The sequence below is a fragment of the Astatotilapia calliptera genome, chromosome 3 (assembly GCF_900246225.1).
Source record: "Astatotilapia calliptera chromosome 3, fAstCal1.2, whole genome shotgun sequence".
NCBI classification, from domain to species: domain Eukaryota; kingdom Metazoa; phylum Chordata; class Actinopteri; order Cichliformes; family Cichlidae; genus Astatotilapia; species Astatotilapia calliptera.
Window position 1 is genome coordinate 13,013,456 of NC_039304.1, and position 16,115 is coordinate 13,029,570.

A 16,115-nucleotide genomic window follows, 5' to 3' on the forward strand; every position below is an offset into this window, starting at 1 on the left:
ATAAAGTGCTTTGGGGCAACTGTTTTTGTGATTTGGTGCTATATCATTAAAATAGAATTGAATAGACATTTCAACTGTCTAGCATCACATACATAACAGTATATACTGTATAGGAGACAATCAAATGCAGTATGTAAAACGACTGACAACTTTTTGTTGGGAGTGAATTTCATCGATCGCTTCATACCAATGAAATCTAATCAACACTACAAAAAAGATTTTTGTTTAGTTTATGGAAGGTTTAGTGCTGCCAGGGCGATTACTTACACTGTGCAATTGGCTTGTGGCTTATTTCTAGTTTGGGCTTTTGCTATCGACTTGTAATCATCTCCAAATGTTAAAGCTACGTTGGTGTTTCCACAGAGTGCGCATAATGTCCTAATGCGATTCTCACTGAGCAACCTCATAAATGCAAATAAGATTTATTACACAGTGTTGTGTTTTATGCAGATGTACTATAGTGTAGTGTAACAATCTCAGATTGTTTTACTGTATCACTTCCATTCAAACAACACATATTATGGTCGTAATACAATACAGCAGTCCATTTCATGTAGAGCATTCTATAAAATAAATGCAGTGAAATATCACAATTTAAGACGTTGCCCTTTTGTGCTCTTTGCTGTCTATTCCCATCTTGTGCTCGGGGCCATTTGTTGCTTGCTGTGCCATCCCGTGAAGCTTTTTGCAAGATGTGTTGTCTCAAATGGTCACTCCATATACAGCACGGTGAGTTGAGAGGGAGACCAGTTCCCATGGTGACCAGATGTTACATAACAACAGTGGGTACCTAGTGTAGCTGAACCATTAGAGAATGAGAGATAAGGGCACAGACGGAGCCGATAAAAAGCAAGTATTTCCCCACCAATTTGGATCTGGGAAACACTTTGCGGTTCAAATGCTTTTTAAAGGGGTGAAGCCTGTTGAAGTGCATAGCACTGTAGCACATGTAATTTTATTGTCTTGATGCACGCTCAATTATCCAAGTAAGAAAATCCCCAAAAAGTTGATTCTGTTCATCTGGACATAGCGTGACTGAAGAAGTCACTTGGATGAGTTATGTTCAGCTGAACATAACTCATCCAAGTGACTTCTTCAGTCACGCTATGTCCAGATGAACAGAATCAACTTTTTGGGACATAACTTTATTATTATTCTGTGTCCCAGGCATAGCTTTCTGTTCACTATGCAGTGCAGTTATGCCACTCAGCTTGATATCCAACCCTGAATCCAACATACTGTAGCTCTGCTATGTGCCGCAAACTCAGCCTGCCTTCTTAAAAAACTGGGGGGAAATGAGACTAAATTAAATGTAGCAAGGTCGTTGGAAACATTGTGATGGTTTTATAAAGTAAATGAATTCCATTAGACTTTGGTACTTCCTTTATCACATGATGGCACTTAAAACAAATAGTATGTGATTGGTCTGCAAGCCCTGAGGGGACCATGTTCCCGTGGTGGATGTCACTGAATATATTTAATGTTAGCTGTGCATAGCAATTTCCTGAGTGCTGAAACAGCTTTATTTTGATGTTAAAGCTTTGTCAGTGGTTTACTAAGCGAGTTTTCATGTCTTTAGCATTTTTCAATGCATGTCTATTAGAAAAGTTGCAAGCTGGCAGCACATTATTGCCCTATGTATAGTTAGAGCAACTCCAATTCCTCCAACACTTATCAACTGACAGATATATCCTCACTTTATCTTCCAGAGGGTTTTCATTTAAGTTTATCCGAACTACAGATCTAGTAATCGCCCCACATTTGTTACTTCTTTAGCTTCCAGACTTTTTTTTTGCAATTTTTGTGCTCTTGAAGAATAGTTTTCTAGTCTTTCTGAAGGTCTTTCAAAGTTTTTCTTTTGACATTAGCTGCTTTTTCATTCATTTTCAGTCCTTTTTGTTCACTGAAGCCTCATCAGAAATGGTCTCAGTGGAAGGGTGGCTGTCAAGAAAGCATTCTGAAGAAAGGGAAACATGGAGGAGAGACTGTCGGATTATACAAGAAATAGACTGAAAATCAGTTGCAACAGGTCTCAGAGAGTGATTAATCCAAGTGGGAAATTTGTGGTTCAAGACATCTTTGATGTGTTAGGATAGCGAGGGACAACACTGAGTGTCTTCGGCCATCTATATGGCATGGTGGGGGTTCTGTCTAATTGGTAACAGCTTCATTTTTCAGCATGATAATGATCCCAAATACTGCCAGTGCTGTAAAAGCATATCAGCATAGAAAAACACACACTGGTTCGCAGTCAAACACAATGGCCTCCGCAGAGCTTGCAGTGTGTGCTTTCTTCTTTGAATGTCCTTTAAGAAGCTTGGAGAACTATATCTGAAGGCTACTTAAAGAAATGACGAGAAAGCTGCCTAAGAGAGCTCAGACTGTGTTGAAGAATGGAAGCGATCGTACCAAATACTGATTTTCAATCTCTGCACCTACTTTATATTTTCCAAATATATAAAGAAATTAGTGGCGGCTTAGGACTTTTGCACAGCACTGTACATGCCTAAATGCAGTGAGTTGCAGTTATCCGACTGGGTAACAGGTATGCCTAATAAAAGTGTTTGCCTTTTATTTATTTATTTGCTTTTTTCATTAAGTTCATTCTCATTTTTTTTACATAATAACTCTAAAAGTGCCCGCTAGGTAAATGTTTGCCTGTTTTGAAATGAACACAGATTCATTCTGAGCTACTGTAATAACACCGGGCCAAGGGAGATGGTGTTGGGCAAGTGAAGTAGTAGTGGCAGCGGTCTAAATTTAGTCGCCCTCTGCTTGTGAACTAAATACCAATGACAACAGACAAACTGACACCCACCCACCCACTCATTCAGTCACTCACAGGCTGCAGCCCCCACTTGCTGCCCTCCCCAACACAAGCCTCAGTAACGGGGAGCGTGAGCGCCCACACGGGTCACACTACCCGGTCTGACCTCACCTTTCTTTCCCCGAGGAGACAGGCACAACTTGAGACAACCCCCTGAGGGTCCTTCAGGACAGGTAAGCCATCGCTTGGGCTTCTCCACAGGTGTGCTGTCCATGTCTAACGTGACACTTGCACTTTTAATCAAGCATGACTCTCTCTGCCACCTACACTCAGTCCCTCTGTATTTTACTGTTGGTGTGATAGCTTGCTTTTATATTTATTTTTTTATTTTTTTAATGAACACATACATGAAAATGTATGTCTTTTTTCTGTATTAATTTAATTGTATATATGGGATATGTCCTGATTTATTTAAAGCGAATGTACCTCAAATACAAAGCTATAAATAGCATATATATGTATCTACACAACAGCATATTGGAGGTAAAGCATTTTGCAACCTTGTCTGTTATCAACTGATTTCTAAGTGATGGTAATTTGAAGACTTGCTGTGAAATGCTCGTTGGTTCTTTGAGAAATTGTTCTTTGCTTTGTGAAAAGCATTTTGGATTCTAATAAAACACTCGTGTTCTCCGACACCTCGGTGTAAACTTTCCGATTTGCTCTCTAATCTGCTGTCTCACATGTTCGATGTGACAACACCATGCTCTGCATCCCTGTCCTTTCAGCCCACTTGGGTAATTTCAAACATATCGATTCTGAGACGCCCCTGACACTGCTGGTTGCCATATCTGCAGAGCATGTGCTTGGCGTTTAACAGCCCAAGGTTATTTAAAGGGAAGTGCTAACTTTGCCCTTTTCACTGCCTTGATAAATTCTATCTGCTTCGGTGGGATTTTGTGCGTGTTGTGGGTGTTTGATGACTAACATGCAGCTGCCTTGCTTTTGTCTTTGATTGTACATTTGAACAGATTGTACTGATGTGCACTGTCTCCTGTGACTTTTTGCCTCACCCCAATCTCCCCAATGGCAGCCATGTCACAGTTCTCCACCATGACAACCAGAGAGAGGAAAATGCAGGCAGCAGCAATCTGCAGGGAGGTTCAAGCCCAAGAAGGTAGCTGTATCGTTTCCTCTTCACTTGCATGTTTTCCTGATCCCTCTGACCTCCCACATTCTGTTCTTATACCTTCTTCATTAAACATGTAAACAAAGACAATTAGTTAACAACACCATAAGTTACAGTACAGATCTGTTAGCCTTACTGTCAAATTCTCCAAAATTTACTTTATAAAAGGCATGAGCCCATCATTTTCTAGCAAAACAGTTGCCAACCTTCCCCTCTATGATCCTATAAATAAGCAAATGACTACTTTTATGGCTCATAGTAACTAATCCTTTGTCGTTCTCCTTTGAACACGCTATTTCAGGGCGTGGACAACTGTGTGCCTTGGGGATGGGGAGGGTCTGAAGGCTACTGACAGCTGAAAGATATTCTGGCAAATTATGTGTCTCACGCTTGAATATAGGTCGATGACATCTCCATGATCAGCATGCAGTAGCTAACATGCGGAGCAAACCATAAAACAAGCACTGAATATGAGCTGATTACGAGGGAAGATAATTCCTCGTTCATCATACTGGCAGGAATGCTAAGTCAGCAGCCATGTACAGGATTTTTTCTTTTGTGCAGGGAGGTTTTTTTTTCCTGTATGGATTTAATTTGATTCAGCATAGGTGGGAGTATAGGAATCGTGAAAATACATTTGTCTTGTCAGAAGTCTGATTCAAGCACTGAATAAACACAAGTTGTTTAGTGTCTTGTTTTGTTTCCTTCTGTTCAGATATAGAAATGGATCTGGGAAAGAAGATGAGTGTGCCTAAGGACATAATGCTGGAGGAGCTGTCTTTCGCCTCCAACCGGGGCTCCCGTCTCTTCAAAATGCGTCAGAGACGATCAGAAAAATACACTTTTGAGAGCATCCAGAACCAAAACAACACACAGCTGAATGTAAGAAGAACTGTGGTCTAAATTATTATCTTAAAGAAATCTTTAGATATTGGGGAAAAAAAATCTTCTTTTTCAACAATAGGTCCCAAAATCGAGTCCTTGTTCATGTTTGCGTAGGAACTACAGTTAAAGCTGCAGGCAGTAGCAGGCTACCTTATCAGGAAGATTTGCTAGCCAGTTACCTTGACTCTCTCAAAAGATAAAAACTAATTAAATCAAACAAACTGACTAACCAGACGAACCAATCACCCTAATCTAACCAACTAAGCTAATCAACCCAACGCAACACAAACAATCAATCAACCCAACTAACCCAAACACCAACCAAACTAATCAAATTAACCAACACAACCAACCCAACAATAAACCCCCCAAAAAATCTGTCCTCTACAACTTTATAATCCACATTTCATATCTTCTTTGTTTGAACTGTACCAGTTTAAGATCACTGCAACATAACAGCATGTAAATCCCATACGTAGCTGTTAATGGATACTTTAAAGCATTAATGTGGCCACTGTAGCTCACATTAAACAATAATGTGAGTCAGATATTTTAATTAAAAGGCCCCAGAAAGGATAAAGATCACAAACACACTGTTGAGGTCCAGTTCAGCCACCAAGATGAAGTCTAAAGATGGCTACCAGCCTGGTGCTGACCAGTTACTGCTTTTAATCATGCAGAACTTAAACTTTTGATACAAACCCAAGCTGTCTTTTGTAATAGGTTGGAGACATGTTCATCTCTGGTCTAAAGCTGAGCATTTACTTACTGGAGTCTATGGGGATTCAGTCACTTGTGGAGGCAGTTCTTGGCATCTCTAACGGTCAATTCTTTAGCACCCAAGGTTGCAATCTTTAAATCTTTTAACCACCTAACTCCTGATAAGACAGCAAATAAGCAGATAATCTCATTAAACTGCACAACTAATCATTGAAATGCACATAAATTTATGATCATTTGTAGGGATAAAGATTAAGAGGGTACCGTAAGAATTCCACATTGCTAGCGTGCATATTTTTCATGCCCGATTATCCCTTTCCTAATTCATCTTCTTTCACCAAAACATGAAAAACATTCCACCTTACATCCTGACAAAGTATAAGCACTTCGAGTGTTTATATTGCTTGTGCCACAAACACAGGGCAGTGTATCTGTAGCACAAGTCGTGCAGTTGGTCATAAGTGGTTTTATTAATGTTCCTTTGTGTATGGATGGGCAACACGCCAAGTTAGCATTTTCTTTTCTCAGCGGTACCATTCGCTGATCTGGTCACACAAAGAAGTTCATGTCTCACAGCGCACAGCAAAATCAAGTAAAGCCAGGTTTCTCTCTGTTATATCTAATTAATTAGGATCCGTAGTTATGTCCTCTTTAATTTAGTTGTGTGGTTCCCTTGTGTACTTTTCAATGCCCCCCTTAAGTCCACAGATAAAATAACTATTATGCTCAAGAGAAGTTTTTCCCCTCATCTTTGATGTATGAAGGACTTAGATATCTCGGTTTGTTTATTGCTCTGGGCAATAGAAGGATTTTGTTTCAAGTTGTCAACATTTCCTGAGGAAATCCTCGAGTAAATCATCATAAATATCTTTCAGAGGGGATGAAAAGCCGGGTGCTGGGGCTGCAGTACATTTCATCTCAGTCCAGAGAATACTATTTCGAATGTAGAGGGCAAATGGACAGACAACTGGACAAACAGATAGCTCCTTTGTTTAAGGAAAACGTGGAAAATTGAAGATCTGTTATGTGCTTATCATGTGATATCGCTGCAATGAAGATACAACTGATTTACTGTTTAGATTTATGACTTCTAAACTGAGGAAACTTTGATATGCATGTCATGGTTATCCATTTTTATGTCATATTAACCTCAAAGATGGCAAGATGTTTGCTGCTTGTTTCTCCTGTTACCAAGTAACCAAACAAATGCTGTCGAAAATGTTCCAAAAATCGTGTGAAACGTTGATATGAATTGTCAGGAATCAACTGATTGATAAATGGTTTCAAACCTTTTTTGTGGGCCCGAATGACCTCTTTGATCTTTCTTGTAGAGCATTGCCATCTTCCAAACTGAGACTGGGAATACCACTGACAGCCACAGCGGCCAGAACAACGTAGGTGTTGACCAGCCACCGAAAGTGACATGTGACACAACAACTATGGAAATGGTGCCAGATCCCACCAGCATTGCTCCGGGTAGGTAAAGCTGTGTGATACAGTGCACTGAAAAAACTTTCCAAGGACTCAAAATCATACAGCAGTGATATACTACTGACTTATATTCAGCTGTTCCTATCCATTTAACCTGTTTGCGTTAATTGTGTTGTACTAAACTTTGGTCTTTTTGCTGTATGATGAATGCTAAGTACAGCTCCCAGCAGAGTGACTGCGCACATGTGCTCTGCACAAAGTACTAGATGTGCCGTGTTTTGATATGGATTCAACTGTTTCTCGTTGTTTGTACTCAAGCAGGCTTTGATCGTGCAGGAAAACAATTTTCTTCTTTGCCTGGAATCTGCTGGCCTCGGGCTAAATATGATTACACATTTCTGTTCTCCCTCTCTGAGCCTGACTCCTTTATTTATTTCTATATATTCATCCTACTCCCTTCTCTCATGTCTACTCCTTTTATTCAACCATCCTTATTGCAATCAGCTCTTACCATCATTCTAAAATTCGTTGAGTTTTACTCACGGAAACCGTTTCCTGTTTGGCTCTTGTGCTGCTGATACCATCAGCTGTGCACTCACATCCTCCCTCATGTCCTAATTTTGCTCAGCTGACACAAAACCATGATTTAAGGATGACCGTGTTGACACTAGGGTGGGGTGCTATTTGTGGACCAGACACAGACCCCAGGGTATGTGAATGAAGTCAGTCCAACTGTAGCAGAAATCTGGCCAAAGTGCATCAGGTATCAAATGGGAATTATGTTTAAAATAGCCCACTCATCCACTTACTGTAGGAGTGCATGCCAGGCAATAGTCATATACAGTAAGCCCATTTCAACAGTTAAACACCGGAAACTTCACAAAAAGTTATTTTTGTGCCATTTTTCAACAATGGAAAAAGGAATAAGCAAACGTGCCTTTAGTTATCAGGCCACTTGGACACTAATTAAGCCAACTGCTGTTTTTTTTTTTCACATTTCCTTTTTGGTTTAGTTCCTTCTTTTATCCCTGCATGAAACTGGGGTGTAATCATCCTTTCCCACGAAAGTATCAGCTTAGCCAAACGTCCAACCACAGGAATAATATCCCATGGCCTCAGAAACATTTTTACACAGTGTTTTGTCATAGATTATTCCCCCCCTACCAAAAAAATCTGTAAACTTCCCCACAGGTCTGTTTGGTTTCTCCTGCTTCCTCCTCAGGGCAAAACATAAACTCAGGAAGGGGGAATTGTTCATTGTGAGGGGTTAGGACGTGACACAGCGGCCCGTGTTATGTAACGCCAAGCTTGCAAGCCCCCCTGAGTGAAGCGCTGGGTTTGAAGGATAGTACTTTCGATTGGACTCTCCCATCAACACACACAGTGTATGTGGGGAGACATACATGCAGGCATGCATCCACACACCCACACGCACAAACACGGGGAAGCTGTGCCTTTATTCTGTTTGGCTGTGAACTTTAATGAGAAAAAAAGGAGCTAAAGAAGAAAGACAGGACACTTAGACTGCTGTTAAATTAGGTACACATTTATAACAAAATACAGATGAAGATATTTTTTTTTAAATGTCACTTTCCTTTAGTCTGAAATGACCTGATCTCTTTGTTCTTTTGTATTTACATGCAGTCAAACTAAAAGACAAACCAAAATCAGTTAAAAGTTTAACAGTTACAGACGGTGGAAAGGGGAAACGTTTTTTCACTTCTGAACTCAAGTTTTCTTCAGATCTGCGATGAAAGTGAAGGATCTGCTTTCTTTGGACAGTACGTTCGCTGGTGGCTGTTGAAGAAGTCTTTTGAACTGACTCTCACAAAGTTCTGGTTTGCGAACCGTGTGGAAAAAGCCAACACCTGGTCTTTATTTGACATAGAAAAACAGAAAAGCCCCACATGCCTTCACTGCCAGTGTTGTATAATTTATCCAGGGTATGGAGGTCCTTTGAAAGACATCCCTCCGGAGAAGTTCAACAGTACAGCTGTGCCAAAGTCCTACCACTCACCCTGGGAGCAGGCCATCATCAATGACCCTGCCTTGGCTGACACTCTCATCACCCGCATGCCAGAGCTGGCACCTCAACAAGACCTGCCAGGGTACAAAAGCTTCAACAGGTAATTCCCAAATAGGTCAGATGTGTCAAATATAAGGCCCGAGGGCCAGAATCATCCTTTCAAATGTAAAAGAGGGCATATATTTTGGAGTTTTAAATGACGTTTTACAGATTTTCCTACTGATAAAGGCCTCACCCATGGCCATTCATACTAGATCAAAATAATCATGTAAAAGATAGCCCTGAGATTAAATGCACAGTTAAACTTCTTTGCACGAACTTGAATCAAAGCAGACCTTATGTGGCCCACGATGTAAAATAAGTCTGACATCCCTGAAACAGGTGAACAAATGGAAACACAAATGGAAATTAGGAGTTAAAAGTGAAGTTATAACAATAAAACATTTAAATATATAACTGTTGAGGGTGTGTTTTACTATTTATGAATGTAAATCGCATCCATTCAAAAGTCTAACTCTCTCTGAATTATACATTCTTGCTTTAATATAGCATGACTGCAAGTGGTGAGTGAGCAAAGAAAATACTGTCCTTCACCTCATTCGTTGCACAGTGTTTCTCACACTCAGCAACTGTATCTTAGAAATGTCCCCGGGTCAATGTCTTTGCTTGGCTTTAATTAATTGCATCACTTCAAATGTCACTTCAAGTTTCTCTCATTAGCACATGTTGTCTGCTGTTAACACCGTGGCTTTGTCATCTCCAGGGTGGCAACCCCTTTCGGTGGTTTCAGCAAAGCACCCAGGCCTGCTCCTGTCAAGACCCTTCAGGTAGAAATCCTCCCAGAGCTCCCGGAGCTCCAAGGGGACACCCCGGTAATTCGACCCTCCTTCAACAGAGCTGCTCTGGGGTGGGTGTCTACGGGTGGTCCAGTCCCCCTCCCTAATGTTTCTGTCGAGAATGCGCTCATCCCTGAGTCAGAAGACCTTTGAACCTGTGTTGAAGTCACACAGAGATGCTGTCTACTTAGTTGCTTAACCTGAGGTTGTTGTTTGTGGAGTGATGCTGGAGTCAGAACAGAGCATCCTGTTGGGTGTTGCTGGTTCAAGTTAGCGTGTATGTAGCACCCTTTGGTCTTTCCACTGATGTTAACTGTTGCACTGCAGGGAATAATTTAAAAAAATCACTGTGTACATTAGACAGGCACACTACTGAAAACTGTTGTATATTGATTTTCATAAACAGATTTTATCTCACATTTTTGCTCAATAAAGTGGCGTACAATGATCAAAAATCCAATCAGAATTTTTGATTTTCCTTTTAATTGGTTTCAAAAGAAAGGGAAAAAATTGCACATTTCTGTTTTGGGAAAGGGAACAGAATGCAATATGTATGTGTGCGATACGGGTTGGTATGAGCTAGCTCCAGTGAAGGACGGTGCATTTTTGTGCCATAGTCCTATGCAAATTTCTCAGTTATCATAGTGTGTGAGAGGCCAGAGATCCATGTGAGCCAGTGTAACGTGCCTCAAGGTTACACTGCCTGACAAATCAAATCTGCTTCAGCGATATGAGCGACTTGACTGATGTGTCTCTCACCTTTTGGCTATGCCAAGCAGAAGAAAGATTGACGTTTGATAAGCTGTGGCCGCTGTCTTTCTGTTTACTACCACAACAGCCTATTTTGGAAGGCACCCCAGCTACAAGAAGCTTAAGCAGCCATATTTATTCCCCGATACCATACATGTTACATTTGGGGCGAATAGATATTGTGCAGTTATCTTATGGTTATTCAGAGAGATAAATTAATAAAATAAAATAGAAATTAAAGAAATTATTGGAATTTTGTTCATGTATACTCAAGCACCATCTCTTCATACAATGTTTTTTTGCTTAAAGCAGCTAGTATAGTAGCATACTGTCAGGCTAACTTTTAGCTAGCATGCTAACTTTGTACTAAGTGTTTCTATTAAACTGTTTAAAATTATATCTTTCGGCACTTTGTCACTAGTAGCATGTGACAAAAACAAACAGCTGATTCCCATTTCTTTAGTTGAATCTATTTAAGAAATGATAGTTTGACTGACAGTTTGGCAGGCACAAAATACTTTTTTCACCAACAATGTGATTCCTGATGAGCTATTGACCAAAATCCTGAGATAGCTGTCAATGGTGTGCAGTGTGTCCTTAAAAAATTTGAGGAAACTTGATGGAAGACAAAAGAACTATTGGCAGAACTGAAAGGCTATCTACTGAAGATAAACAGTATCTGAAAGAAATGTGCTTTAAAAAACACAGCAAAGACCTGACATAGGACCTGAGAGATCCCTCACCTCATCAGAAATGGGCTCAGTGGAAGGGTGACTGTCAAGAGGCTATTGTTAACAAATGGAAACAGGAAGAAAAGGCGAAGGTATGCCAAATTACACAAATCAAATCAACCTGGTACTAGCAGTGATATGAATATTACATGGCCATGCTCTATTCTTGGTGATGTCAAAGAGATACATTGAAACATATTGATAAGATTAAAAAACTCTATGGAGGACAGATGTTGTTTATATGCAAAAAATAGGTATATAAATGAGATGTTGCTTACATGAAATTAAAATGAAAGGACGCTTTCATATCGAACTGTAGGCACATAAAGGCTAAAAGCAGATCATATTAGCACATTGCTAGGTGGTTGTCAGGCAGTGTGAATGTGCCAAACTATATCAAGCAAAATTCAACTTTCATGGATACAAATTAGGTGAAAGAATGATAAGATGCTTTTATAAATTGTCATATGTGCATAATTGCCAAAAAAATGATCATTTTAGCCTGTTGGCAGATGGTTGCTAGGTAACATGATTCTTTCATAATATCTGATATAGATCACTCTTAAGTAGCCTCTGATGTACCTGTATTTGAAGTTACAGAAATTGAATTGAATTTACATAAATTTTTAATTTAAATTTTCATTTACATAACCAGAGTTTCTATATTTGACATACTTACACAGCATACTTTGATAACCTATGTTTAATGAAAGTAACATTGCACTTTATTGTGTTTAATACTTCAATAGCCTTTTTTACTTTGGTGAAATTATCGCTATTTTTTTCTTATTTCTATTTTTTCAAGATCTTATTCTTTTATGTAAATAGTAAATAGTAATTTTTCTTGGTCTTGTGATGTGTGTATATTTTACAACTCAAGCCCAACTGATGGAAATATGAGTGGGAAATACCAAACAGACAATACTAAACGATACTGAACGGTCAGGAGGTTTAACAGCTAAAAGGTCTCAGTTATGACAGATCACATCTGCTGTAGGTTGGCTACAACTGCCAATCACTGTGACAAGGTGTCATTTTGATTTCAGGTAAGTTGATTGCCTTGAATTAGCTTTCAGTTAAGTTTATCAAGGCAAATCATCCTTTGATAAAGATAACTTGCTTTGCTATATAATGAAACCTTGACTATTTGCAACACTGCTGCATACTTAGCTGCTGATTTCTGTTAAAGTGGTTCTGTTCCTGCTGCCAAAAATGAAATAAGAAATGCCTGTCAGATATTTTGCAGCCATGTGACTCAGGCCAGTGTAGGCGTTCCTTGTCGCTGTTGGAGAGCCTTTGGTATGTGCAGCTTCGGCTACCACTCCCTTTTTTTGTCCTCCTGAATTCCTCTAACCAGTCTCTTCAGGAAAACTGTTTGTACAGCACACCGCCTAGCATCCAACACTTCCAATAGCCCAGCCAAGTACCACAGTGGATATCGAGCAGTGTTTATCAGCACCAGGCACAAACTCACTTTGAACTTTGAATGTAGCCATTATCAAAATGCAGCACTGGAAATATTATTGGCAGAGACCCTAGCTGGGGGTTGGGGAAGCCAGACGATTCGATTATTTGTGTCAAACTGCAACCGGTCTCCCCTGAGGCACATTCGCCTTGACATGAAATAGAACAGTAGGTACAGGCTAGAGCTACAGTTTGCCCGGGATAGTGGATTGTCCCAAACTAAAAGGTTGGATGTAGGTTCAGCAATGGACTCTTATGGAGTCTTTGAACAGGAGATTAAACTTTATAATCCTTTGCTCTCTTACAGTTGTGGTCAGAAGTTTACATACACTCATTATGGGCATGGATGTCATAGTAATTTGGAGCTGTCTACTGTCTCACTCACTTACTGAGAGGACAGACGCACGCTCCACTTGACTGCCGCGTCTCTCACCCTCTCTGTTTTTCACATAATGATATTATCCTATATCCTCGCATGTGATTGGCCACAATATGGAGGGATTGGAGCATAGCTGAGCCACTGTGAGAGCTGAGCAGCGAAAGGAAATTAAGTGAGGAGCCGGCTCTCGCTCAATGGGAGGCGACTCTTCAGATTCACTACAAAGCACTCTCTAAGCACGGCCCTTAGAGCTGATGCTTTTGCGCAGGACACATTATTAAATGTTACATTGTGTGTCAGGATACTGTTGACTCCAAATCTCCTGACCACTATGTCGATCTGAGACAGCAAGACCAAGACAGCGAGACCAAGACAAGACCAAGACCAAAGTCCGTCCAGACCAAGACAAGACCAAGACCACGTAAAAGTGTTCTCGAAGTCTCGAAACCAAGACCGGTTTTGAGACATCCAACTCTACATCCTAACCAATTTCCTCTCATCTGAGGACGACAGTTTGGGTCTTCTTCCATAACTGGCCTGAGTGGTGACACATCCAAATAATTTGTACTTACAAACAACTCTTTGATCTGGAAATCTGCAGTTGTTTAGAAATGTGGATTCCAGGACTCCAGATTCCATGTTCAAAATAGCTTCCTTGGGGCAGCTATGACTCAGGACGTAGAGCAGAGCATCTACTAATTGGGATATTGCTGGTTCTTGTGTAAATCTACAACTCTCTCTAGATTTTCACTGGGTTCCTTTAAAATTTCCCATTTTTCAAAATATCCTTTCTTTGTTAGCATAAAAACAAATCCTTTTTATGCTGGCAAAGAGAAACTACTGTTTGACTACTATCGTAGTCAATCATGATCACTGATGTGAAGTTAATAGGCCGTCGCCTTGTTAAGTTAAAAGACATTGTAGAGTCTTTAACACCACTGATAAAAAGATTTGCTTTGAATAAGAGCACCAGGGAGAGACACTCGTGATAGCATGTCGAAATCTCAGAGGACATTCCTTCAAAAATAAAATGCCTTTGGAGCAAAAGAATGAGTACACAAACACCCAATAGATATCAAGTTATCACTTGTTATGCAATAAGAACCCTGACAAGATGGAAACGTACAGTTTTTGGGTGTGTTCAACAGATGCAAGAAGTAGAGATGTTAGAGTCATGTTTTTTTGTACAGTGTGACCCGGCTAAGTCTGAACAGCTGGCTGTCTGTATGTTTATCAGCAGTTAACTATGGTCCCTGCTGCTGTTGCATTCGCTGTCAGGTTTTAAAGCTGAAGTCTCGTGGGTTTCCATCTGCACACACAGCACCGAACACTGATTGTGCAGTATGGCTGCTGACACAGACAACTGCTTAAAGGTTGCACAAGTTGACCGGCCAATATCCCAGAAGGATTCCTCTAAGTATGCATGGGTCTAGCGAGAAAAACAAATGTGCTGTGAAATAACAACTGCAAGGGCACCGAGGAGTGCCCACATGAAGACATATGGTTCTCTCAAAGGTTTTTGCATATGGCCGCACTTCCAATGTGCTCAGTGTCACGTTTTAGGTTGGTTAGGTTAGGTTAGAAATGTTGGAAATCTGGGATTAACCTTTTTTAATATATGACCTCCTGACATCAAAATCCACTAGCAACTAAAATGCAAAGCCAATCTAGTGTGTCAGCGTTTTAGTTTATGTCTTTCTCATCTGATGCGAAGCAGGTGTACATTCTCACAGGAAAGTGCAAAGCCCGGTGGGATTTCTAAATATACGAGCGAACATAAAGCATTCCTGGGGTCAGTCGGGCGGCGTTTAGTTGCACATGAGGTGAGGTGAAGGGTGACGCGGCACACATTCCGCTTCTGAAATGAGGTGGAGTGACGCAACAGGGTCAAGTATGTCTGGCTCTTGAGAAAAAAAACCCTTCAGTCGATCACGCCTCAGAAACCACAAGTGGACAATAACTGACAAACAGTGATGAATATGCTAGTTTCTGTGAGTAGGTACAGAAGTGTTGTGGGCGTTAAGGTGAATGCCAGCACGAATCTCTGAACTTCTTCCAGCTTTTAAGGACAGGAACATGCGCTCTCCCTCTCTCACTAAATGCACCGAGCTTGAGCAAACAGAATGTAGAGACAGCTTCATGGAGGGATGCACACAGCTAGGCAAATAATTACCTTGTATGGACAAATGAACATTCAAAATCATGTTCCTGTTTACTTGCAAAAGCCCTTGAGACCAATTAGCACTGTGTTCCCTCACGGTAATCCAGCCTAGGCCTTTGTGCCTTCGGAGGGCTCATCTATATTCCAGAGCGGTCAGTATACATCAATTTCCTCTCTTTGTTTAATAGTCAGCCAGGAATTATTAACTTTCTGCTTCTAATATGAACAGCAGCTAAAACAATCTGCAGCAATGACACCTTTAGGTGGTAAGCAAATGCTCTTTTTCCTAGCAACAACAACAACAGCAACAACAACAACAACAAAGAAAAAAGTAATTGCCCTCGATGTTGATACAGGAAGTAGCCCATTCTGCTGATGTCTTTTTTGGGGAAAGACTAATTTATGTACCTAATCTTAGTCAGTGAAGCTATCTCACTTTCTGAACATGCACTGGGGCAATAGCATGCTTGCTCTGTGTGCTGCAGCTACCGTGGATACAGCAAACACAGCAGAGAGATATATCACCGTCACCACCTTGGCTGCACTCCAGAGTTAATGTAACATGGGGAATTGGCAAAAAACAATGCTCATGTCATCCCCTTTTCTGCAGTAAAACAATGAGCAGTGTTTCACTCGGGGTCAGATAGAAAATGTAAATTAATACAAATTGCCCCTGCTCCTGTCCCACGGGACAAGTCTGAGGTGATGCCAAGTCATCATGACTTACACAAATGCCATTTTGGTGAATGTTATACAATGTAGACAAGATACCAAAG

The 16,115-nt window shown here is 40.5% G+C and overlaps 1 protein-coding gene across 2 annotated transcripts; it reads left to right on the forward strand.

The window, feature by feature from the left end:
- Window positions 1-1,903: 1,903 nt before the first annotated feature.
- myoz2a (myozenin 2a) lies at window positions 1,904-10,314 on the forward strand. Of its 2 annotated transcripts, XM_026161867.1 has the most exons (6): window positions 1,904-3,000; window positions 3,861-3,944; window positions 4,672-4,838; window positions 6,893-7,037; window positions 8,935-9,118; window positions 9,782-10,314. In XM_026161867.1, the coding sequence occupies exons 2-6, from the start codon at window positions 3,863-3,865 to the stop codon at window positions 10,005-10,007; spliced, it is 804 nt and encodes a 267-aa protein (XP_026017652.1). In that variant the 5' UTR covers window positions 1,904-3,000; window positions 3,861-3,862; the 3' UTR covers window positions 10,008-10,314. The 2 variants fall into 2 exon arrangements, with proteins under 2 accessions (XP_026017652.1, XP_026017651.1); XM_026161866.1 differs by lacking the exon at window positions 1,904-3,000 and having other exon boundaries at window positions 3,007-3,944.
- Window positions 10,315-16,115: the final 5,801 nt, after the last annotated feature.

Coding starts and splice junctions, on each gene's coding strand:
- myoz2a (XM_026161866.1), top strand. CDS start 3,854: ATGGCAGCCATGTCACAGTTCTCCACCATGACAACCAGAGAGAGGAAA. Junction 4,839..6,892: donor AAAACAACACACAGCTGAAT/GTAAGAAGAACT, acceptor TCTTTCTTGTAG/AGCATTGCCATCTTCCAAAC. Junction 9,119..9,781: donor GGGTACAAAAGCTTCAACAG/GTAATTCCCAAA, acceptor TGTCATCTCCAG/GGTGGCAACCCCTTTCGGTG.